This window comes from Nothobranchius furzeri, chromosome 3, assembly GCF_043380555.1.
Source record: "Nothobranchius furzeri strain GRZ-AD chromosome 3, NfurGRZ-RIMD1, whole genome shotgun sequence".
In the NCBI taxonomy this organism is placed as follows: Eukaryota; Metazoa; Chordata; class Actinopteri; order Cyprinodontiformes; family Nothobranchiidae; genus Nothobranchius; species Nothobranchius furzeri.
The window spans coordinates 43,908,280-43,918,327 of NC_091743.1; the positions used below are offsets into that span (position 1 = coordinate 43,908,280).

A 10,048-nucleotide genomic window follows, 5' to 3' on the forward strand; every position below is an offset into this window, starting at 1 on the left:
ATATTTATGACTGTTTTTCATAATCACCCAAATCCTCCAGGAAGAGAACATTTACCAGCTCCTTCTGTCTGCCTGTGTCGGTACAGGATCTGCTCGGGTGCAGGATCGGCTCGGGCTCCTTCGACTGTCGATGATGTCACATTATTGCAAATCTACTCGGCTTTCACACATATGTTTTGGAAAGACATCAGCAGTTTTGTTAATAAATTCTTGTTTGTTAACACCTAAATGTTTTCTTTATAATTGTAATTTGTTAATAAAACACCATATTATCTTTGTTTTGTAAAGAATGTGAAACTGCATAAAACCAACATCAGACTGACAAAAAATAGAACAGTTCTTATATGTGAAGCCATATCTGTTTGTATTAATGTGGAGTTCGTCTGTATGTTTCCAGGCACCCTGGTACCCCATACTTCGAGAACATTTCCTACAGGACCCGCCTCCCCCAAGAGACACAGTCCAACGCCTTCTCCAAATCCACAAAACACGTAGATTGGTTGGGCCAATTCCCACGCACGATCAGCTCCAGGATAATAATCTAAATTCTGACATTAAAATCATAATTCCAGGTTTCAGTGTCATAATTAGGTTTGCTAAATTCATAATTATCCCCTTCTAAAAACAATACCACTTAGTCATTTTCCTCATTTACCACGTGACAACAGAAAATCCTATAGTCCGAGTCAGTAACGAGTGCTATTGATGCGTGTTCCCTTTAAATTTCATGAAGTAGGCTCGGTACGATGCTTTGTTTTATTTAGAAACATGTAGACTGAACAGCCAGCGTCAGTTTCCAGGTTGAAAGATGTGATACAATAAAATATAACAGCACTTTATACGCAACATTAAAATATATCACCAATCATAGACAATGAACCAAGTCACTGGCTGGGACTCTCCCTCAAACACACAAGTCTACGCCATTCATTTGATTCTAATAGTAAACATGGCACACATTTATATGGCACATAATCAGCTGTAGTAAATGATCACGACAGGAAAGAAAACCTTGCACATTTGGTCTGACTCCGTCAACGTTGCTATAAATGTGGATATTCTTTACAAAAGTGACAACATATCCAGTCTTTACAAAGTGCATTTTCAACATTCTGTATTTGACATAAAAACATTTTTTTTCATTCATTGTGCTGTTTTTAATACCGACAGGGTTTTTTCCACCGAGCTGGCGCTTGCGAAGAACCGCTTTCCAAACCCCGCCCACATGATGATGCAACCATTATCAAAGCTAGAGTAGCTGCTCAACACACAACCATCGTTTTCAGTTGGAAGCTAAAAGTAAGCAGACATATGGGCCATTCCCATCTGTACCGGGTCGGCCCGGGCCGGGTAGCGTAGGTTGTTTACATATCTGGGTGGCCTGGTATTTTTCCGGGCCAATCAAGGCTCATCCTCAGCCCTCTTCTCAAGGGGGTCTGCTTCAGGCCGACCAGGGCCAACACACCCACTGCTGACAGCAAATTCACACCTTCCATTAGAGCAAGCCTCTGATTGGTGGGTAGAATCAGCCCACATGGGCTTAAGGCAAGGATGTGTGGAATCAACCGGGCCAGGCTGGGGCCGACTGGGGCTACCCGGCCCGGGCCGACCCGGTACAGATGGGAATGGCCCTTAGTCTGAAGTTTAAACTTAGATCCTAAAAGAGACGCCAACAGAAGCGCCGGTGTTCATGATTCAGCAACCTGATCACCAACATGACTCTTTCAGAGATAAATTAAATAAATGAGTTCATTAACATTTTAGTTTTTTGCCGTTAAAGTGCCATGAGTCAAATATTTAAGAAAAGTTGGGAAGAGTTTTTAAGTTTGCAATGAGCAAGAAGAACCGTGAAAGGGAAGGGTAGAGGTACAGAGAGGTTTTAATAGTGGTCAGGTGTAAAATATGCTGACAGCACATTAGCATTAGAGGTCAGGACCCTGCACCGCTGCTCACCTAAACCAACCGTTAGCATTCCTTCATTCCTGCAGTTTCTGTAATTTGCACATCTTTTGTTGTCGTTTTACCTGCACATGTTGGTTATGGTACTGGCACATTTTTCCATTCATGTTTCCCTGTAATACTCCTCCATCTCTTTTTATAATCCACACGGTATTTCCATCATTTCTCTATATTTATTTTTTAAATGTGAATATTTTCAGCATTTTGAACAGTTTTTACATTTTAGGTATTTCTGTTTTGTTTTCTTGTATTTTTCATTTCTAATTACTCTTATTCTGTTTTTATTCTACATCTTTGCTCCTGTTGGGAATGTAATTGCTGCTGTTTTCCCCATTGAGGGACAATAAACCAATTGTCTTTTCTATTCTAAGTTATTTGTACAATTCTTATAGACTTTTTTCCATGTTGTAAACCAGAAGAGAAGGAGGACATGCTTTGTCCTCATGTGGGACACAGGTGTGTCCCCACACTTGACTGACATCATGACAGCACCGACTAAGCCCCGAGTCTGTGGAAAAGGAACCAGTTTAGAACCAGCAAAGCGCCTGCTCTGGCACCAGTTTGGTGGAAAAACCCCAACAGCAACTGCTGAAATTACCCCAGATTTAAAGTGATAGTTTTTAATTATTTGGTTTCCATGGAAAGATTATTAACAGTTAATATCTTACTTGCTGTACATAGCATTTTGAATAAACTCAGCTTGTAATCTGATTGATAAGCTAATGGCTAGTGGGGGCAGTTCTTAAGTGAATTGCTCCCATCTCATCAGTTTGTGCAAAAGTTATTTTATAAACCTAAACACCACTTTTACTTCAAATTACACGAGTATTTGTTTGCACAACCAGCAGCAGCTAGCTGTAGCACTTCCTGTGTAGAATTATCAAACACATTCAAATAGATAATAATAAAAGTGTCCATAAACTGTTTGACATTTGAGTTGCTTTAATCTGACTCCACCTTGAACCTACTCTGATGATCCACAAATTCTCAATTCAGTCATAATTAAACTCTCTTTCTCCAAACTGAGGCCACTCAAATAGCCATGTACAGCAAGTTAGGCAAGAACTGTTTATACATTTCCATAGAAACCTACTTCTGAAGATCTGAACTATCCCTTTAGGCGCTTCTCATTCTTGCAGGTGCATATTTCCAGTTCACATTCACAAATCTGTTGGTTTTTGGTTTTACCCTTTCAAGTACTAAATCTGTCAGAAGTTGGATTATTCTGAACAGCAAGAATATTCCAAACAACAATAATTTGAAGGACAAAAATGCAACTCAAATATCTTTGTTCAACACACAACTGACCACAGCACGTCTTCAGCTGACACTTGAGACGAGCGGATGTCTTTCGTTTGCCTTATAGAAAAAAAAAATACTGATTTCCAACAGTCATAAAGTTAGGATGTAAAAATAAAAGTAAACCTGCTCTCTGGCATTATTGATCAGCGCTGTATGCATCTTTGTTTACTCAGGCTCACTACCAAAACCATCACACTGCATCGTAAGACTCTCAGGTCCCGAGGTCTTGTGTGCTGAACAGTGCAAACACAGAAAAACCAGCTCGATCCGAAGGTTTGACACGTAACCCACAGGAGTCCAGTTTCTCTCCGTCACTTGTGTGGTCTGATGTGGCGTACCACTTTCTCCTCAAACGCTTTCTTCATTGTCTTTTCAATTTGCTTGAGGAAGACTTGGGGAATCCGACCACACAGTGTGTTGACCGTGTCCAGGAACTTGGTCTGGATGGGATAGAACAGTGACTGGAACATGTTGTCCTCGAAGGGAAACTGCAAAGACAAGGAGCTGCGTGAGAGCCAAACCCATAGAAATTCCTGTTTAATAGAATTTAAAAGGAAATCCATCACTTGCTAAACAGTATTTATAATTCTGTCAATGGGGATGGGGGCGGGGCTTCTGTGGTAATCATAAATGATGTCCCGGCTCCTCTTTAAGAGGCTTATCTCAGCAGAGCAGAGGCAGCCTGCTCTTTAATGTGAGCCTCACACAGTCAATGATCAGAGCTCTTTTAATAAGCTAAAGGAGCAGTTGCCCATTATATTGTAATAAAACAGAATCCACTGCCCTTCATCGTTTATTTTTTATTTTGAGTTCGCAAAGCTTCGTGAAGGTAAAATCCTCAAAGGAATTCTTTTGGGAGCAAAAACATTTCTGTGTATAACTACCCTGGAGCTTCCTGAACAACCTCTGTAGGGAGAAATAGCTTTTTTTTTTTTTTTTTTTTCATCTTCCAAGACTGACGAGCTAACAGCTCTTTGTTTTACCGTCTATGCAGAAACACAACAGAGTGAGCGCTCTCGCTTCAGACCTGTCTTTATTTTGCTCCATTCCTGCTGTTTACATTTGGGCAGAAACGAGAGAATGAACGGCTCACGAACACGCTGAATGGGTTTCATACGTTTGTGCCTTGGAGAACCTTTGTCCTTGTCACCATCTGTGTGTTTAGAGAATGTTTGGACATGTGCTGAAGTTACTTAAACAAGTAAGCTGTGTACGCATGCTAAGTTAGGCTTTCACACCATGTTCGATACAGCTGCTCATTAATCATGGATCTGGACTCTGATTGGTTGTCTCATTTAGTCCCGCCTCTCCAAATAGCTGATTGGCTCATTTTCCCGTTCCTTATCTTTTCCATTTCCTGATTGGATTTTCGTTAATGTCAATTATCATTGTCGCCTTTTATTTATTGACGAGAAAATAAATGCTAAACAGAAAAGGGTGAGCCGCGTTAAAGCGAGGGACTACTGTATATTTTTTCAAGTCACCATTGTTGAGTCACTGTTGGCGCTTTTTTCCACATTTCTCAACCTTTTTTTTTTGCACGTTATCGTTTCATGTTCAGTTCCTAAAATCTAAGATGTTTTGAGACTTGAGGACATCATCTCTTCACTGAACGATTTATCTGAAGGAGAAATCTTGTCTTCAACCTGCTGGGTTTCTTATACAGGAAACGTTCTGATTGGCTTAAAGAACTGACCTGTATTGGAATGTTTACTATGTGAAGTGCCTAGAGACGACTCTTGTCATGATTTGGCGCGATATAAATCAACGTTAATTGAATTGAATTGTCTGCAAAATGGGCTTCATCTCATCGTTACCAAAGTAATAGTAACTTCAGTGTTTTCTTTGCCGGCGTTCGCTTAAGACAATCTGAAATTTCAGGCTTTCCTGTGATTTGGGAAAACAGCTAAAAACATCTGAAGATAATGTGGGTCAGAACGGTCGTGTATGGAAAAAATACTGTCAAATTGCATGAAACTGAAATAATTGATTAAAATTGGGATATGGAAAGTTTGCCATACCCCCCCCCCCCAATAAGAAATCCTTATTTATTTTAAGACAAGTACGACACGATAATGATGAAACTCACATCATGTATTGCATCATAAACTACTTTGAATGCGGGTTGCTTGTCGTCATGATAAACCCCTCTGTTCCCATGGATGATGGACACGCCCTCCTCCTCGGCCTCTTTGCAGTTACTCCCGTACATGCAGTGGTCAGGCCTGTAGTTCCACTGGCAGGGAAAGATGAAGAGACACTCTGAAAGGAAAAAGAACAATAACTCTACCAACAGAAGTCATATGAGCGCCGTTGTTTAGGAAACTGGAAAGAGTCCTTTAAAGACACGCATCTCAAAGGGTTTTTGTGCTATCAAATGATAAAAGCCTTCACTTTTACAAAAGTGTGTGATCAATGTCCACCATTTGAGCTCAGTCATGTCATCCATTCTGCCCACATTGGCAAATTTCACTTTTATGGGCTTTCCTGGTCTCTGCCAAAGCAAAAGATTAATTGTGATTCCCACTAAGCTTCAGCCTTTTGGCATGCGGGTTGGACTCAACTCTGGCTTCCCCTGGTCTCCGATCCTCTGATTCTGTATTTGGTCTTCAAGGACAGTGGCTGAAGACAAAGGCACAGGTAGGACGATGTCTGGTTTGCATACATCAGTTTCTCCTTTTTGCAGATGACGTAGTCCTGTTGGTGCGTTAAAGCTGCGACCTTCAGCATGCGCCGAGGACTTTAGTAGCTGAATGTGAAACGGCGAGGAGAAGACTAGGAGGCTCCTACAAAATTAAGGCCGCGTTTCTAAAAAAAAATAAGGTAGTGAAGAAGTTGAGCAAAGGGCAAAGCTCTAGATCTGCTGGTCTGGCTCCACTTCACCTATGGTTACAAGAGTTGGGATTGGATTGTGGGGTTCTGTATATTAGTGGCTGACTAAATATTCAAAAGTACAAAGAAAGAGGCAACTGAGGTGAAAATCACCCTCCATTCTGAGATTTTCCCGGGAAGTCCTAAGAGGAGGAGATCCTAGAGCAAAACCAAAGTCTTCTCTAGCCTGGGATCAGATTGGGATGCTTTGGGATGCGCTGAGATTTTTGGGCTGGATGACAGGATGTCTCGACCTTTCACCTCCACAGCCTGAATGGATGGATGTTTTCCAAACGTCGGATCATTATAGGAAGATAATAAAACAAAACCCCAATGAGACGGGCATAGAAAGTGAACCCAGATGGAAAATAAATTCCTTGTTTACCAAAAACAGAAGAAAATCTGACTGCCAGATCCTTTTGATTCTTTTTAAACTCCCATCTGCAGGGACCTTTAGAAGTTGTTCTCCTATTTCAAAGCAGCCAATAAAAAGGCCTGTTTAATGTTTCTGGGCTAACTGGAGGACCTCTCTGGAGGCAGCAGAAAGCTCAAAGCCCTGACAAGTAAATCCAGCAATGTTCTGGTTCATTCCTGCACTGTTGTCTCACAGAGCATGCCGTGCCTGTAAGATAACTGAGCCCACATCTGGCCACCATAGCTGGCCGCCTGCAGCATACGTAGTGTTTACAGAGTCAAGCTGGTGACTGATTTAAAAGTGCTGCTGATAGTCTGAGTTAAAGGGAAGTTCACCTGGGTTGTAGTGGAAGATGATGTTAAGGAGATCCTGGTCGCCCCAGGTGATGTGGTTCTTGTATTTCTGGTAAAGTGGATGGAGAAGATCGTCCCAGGACAGACCACTGGGAATCATGCCATTCTGTAAACACCACCATCAACAAAAACAGCCTTAATCATCAAAGGAGGGGCACATTTCCATTCCACTCCTCATTTGCAATCTGCTGCCAGTGAAGCTGCTAATTTGAGCTATGAGGCTGTGGCGCCGCTGGCACGGTGATCTGGATGGCTTCAATCAGAGCCACTTGGGGCACTCATCCATTATCTCAAGCTCAACGACACAAGTGCATCCCTCAGCCTTACGCCTGATTTATGCTTCTCCGTCTGTGTCAGTGCGGAACACACGCAACGCCATTATCCGTCCTCGAGTAGGGCTCCGGCAGGCACACAAGTACGTACGGAGTCGAGCCCACTTTTTTAAACATCCGTCGAACGAGACGGATTACGCAAGCTTGTGATTGGTCAGGACGCCTCTGTTGTTTACAGCGCCGCCATTGCAAAGAGAGCCGAGTTTAACTAGCGGCAGACACGGAGAAGCTTGAAGAATACCTCGCAAAAAAACTCTAAAAATATGAACGTTTCATCCTCCCGTGACTGGAGGAGTGAAAAGATGCGCAGCAAGCGTTTTATTTGTGGACGGAAATGACAGGAAACGTGGGTTTAGAGGTGAGGAGCGCATGAAGCGGTGGGAGAATGAGAGACAAATATGTCCCTGTTAAAAGTCTCTTATAAACACAAAAAACACAATATAAACACACGATCTTGGACCGATACATGACAGGATACCACAGAACAGCACTACACCCTCTGCTGTCCTGCCGGGCAACTGCTTTGCAACACTCTCCAGGAGACGGAGAAGTATGAGAGCAAAACGCTTCCGTCAATCCGTGCGTGTCTGTCCCTTGCGGAGCTGACGGAGAAGCATAAACCAGGCTTTACGCTGATCAGAGAGATGAGGCCTGAGCTCACCTTAAACAGCCTGCTGCGGATCCTTGTGAGATTCATCAACATGACTCCAGAGTTGACCCCCGTGACCCCGTAAAACGGGTGACGGGCAAAGCGGCTGTACCAGCCGATCTTTGGCACCTCGTGCTCCGGGGCCATTGCTGCCAGCTGGGTGCTGTTGAAGGCCTTCAGCAGCCTCCAGATATCATCCATGGGCCGCAAGAACAGCACGTCGGTGTCCACGTAGAGTAAAGAGTCCACGTCCTTCAGGATGACCTGGGAAAACGGTTCCTGTCATCAGTACAGTAGTGAGTTTTATCCTGGAGCTTTGTAGCTTTTACTTTGGAGTAGAGTTCAGCAATAGAACAATATACGAGATTGCCGATATGGGTTGTTCTATCGCCAGTGCCGGTATGTAGAGCCTGTGGTCATCTGATGGCCGATATCTAGATGTTTTATGCCTCATCTGCATGCTAAAAGGTCACGCTACTGAGCCTAATCAGTTTTGAACCCTGAATTTAACCAATCATTGAATCTTAAATTTTGTTTACTGGTAAGTATCAAAATCAAACATTTAACCAAAGTTTCACACAAATCAAGCCACACATTGAACTGGTGATGCACCGATATGAAATTTTTGGGTCGATTCCGATATCCGATATTAATATCACTGTTATGGTGGATAACCAATATTTGCCGATATACTGACATTAATGCTTCTAAAATCAGCAGAATTAGCATAAAATGAAAATTATTAAAGCTGAATTACGTTATTATGTACACACAACACACACAATTACGCTTCTGAGATGATTACATTCACTGTCACATGACTAAACAAATACACATCACCCCCCTCACCCTCTGAAACAGGCAAACAAATGGAGACGAGATGGAAAAATATCGGTTGTTAATATCTCCCCGGTTTTATTTATCAAACCGATATGATATTTTAAAAAATGACTAACATCGACCGATACCGACATTGATGCAAAAATATTGTCCATCCCTACATTAAATATTCAAACAGATAATAAAAAGGAATGTTAGTTAACAGTAATGTTTCAGAGCATTTAAGTTTTTAGTAACATAAATATACATTAAAATAAATTCCTGCAGCAGCACCGGGATGTCCATGGATGTGCCTGACTTCGGGTCTACTAAAGAGCTTTATGGGACAATCCCGATATAAAATGGCAATGTTTCAAACAATCTTTCCTCAGTAGTAAAACATATATATGAGGATGGGTCATAAACCTTCAATACGCAGAAAAGCTGAATAGCCAATAATAATTATTAAGAGTTCTTCAGTGATGGACCAGTCATATGGCTGGAACAGAACTGCGCCATGTTAGGTTGACCGACGGCACAGAGGCAGCCGGTCGTGCTAACGGCTAATGTCTGTGCAGCTGTAGCCTAGTGCTGCAGGTAACAAGTAGGACATCGATGGATTAAAATAGATAATGAAAAAAAAACGAGCATCTCGAAAGAAAAAAGACAGTGTAAAGACATTGTTGACATGAATGTCCCAACAGTTCAGTTGTGTGGATAGATTTTGGCTATTTAAAGTCAGATTTACTGAATATCTATTTCAATGCATATTCTATGTATGTGACAGAGGAATATGTCCATTTTTATTCTGTTCTGCTGTGATGCTTGAGGATTTCAGCTAAAAAAATCTCTGATCTATCCAATTATATAATATTTGATCAGCTTTTAAAAATCAACCTTGTAAAAAAAAAGTCAGATATCTCTTTTAAAAATACCAGGGAACATTAAATTGGTCTAAATTTGTGATTTTTTTAAAAAGGTGAAATATATTGATAGACTGATAAGAAAAATGTCTGTTGATAGGAATTTTGTCCATTTCACAATATTCCGAAGCAGGTTTGCCTCTATCATTTGTCTCTTTATTTTGCTGCTTCAGATTTAATTGTATTTATTTTAACAACTACTGATAAGTGTTGTTGTTCTATTCTTGTTGTATATACACTCACCTAAAGGATTATTAGGAACACCTGTTCAACTTCTTCCTAATCCAATTATCTAATCAACCAACCACATGGCAGTTGCATTTAGGGGTGTGGTCCTGGTCGACAATCTCCTGAACTCCAAACTGAAGGTCAGAATGGGAAAGAAAGGTGATTTAAGCTATTTTGAGTGTGGCATGGTTGTTGGT

The 10,048-nt window shown here is 41.5% G+C and overlaps 1 protein-coding gene across 1 annotated transcript in view; it reads right to left on the reverse strand.

Annotated features, from left to right (window-relative positions):
* Nucleotides 1-3,376: 3,376 nt before the first annotated feature.
* The window catches only part of gxylt2 (glucoside xylosyltransferase 2), a 24,340-nt gene continuing 17,668 nt past the window's right edge, over nucleotides 3,377-10,048 (reverse strand). Inside the window, exons 4-7 of the mRNA XM_070549845.1 lie at nucleotides 7,894-8,145; nucleotides 6,883-7,006; nucleotides 5,351-5,523; nucleotides 3,377-3,749 (exon numbers count right to left, since the gene is read on the reverse strand). Of these exons, the coding sequence (XP_070405946.1) occupies nucleotides 3,573-3,749; nucleotides 5,351-5,523; nucleotides 6,883-7,006; nucleotides 7,894-8,145 (726 nt within the window). The 3' untranslated portion in view covers nucleotides 3,377-3,572. The remainder of the gene's footprint in view (nucleotides 3,750-5,350; nucleotides 5,524-6,882; nucleotides 7,007-7,893; nucleotides 8,146-10,048) is intronic.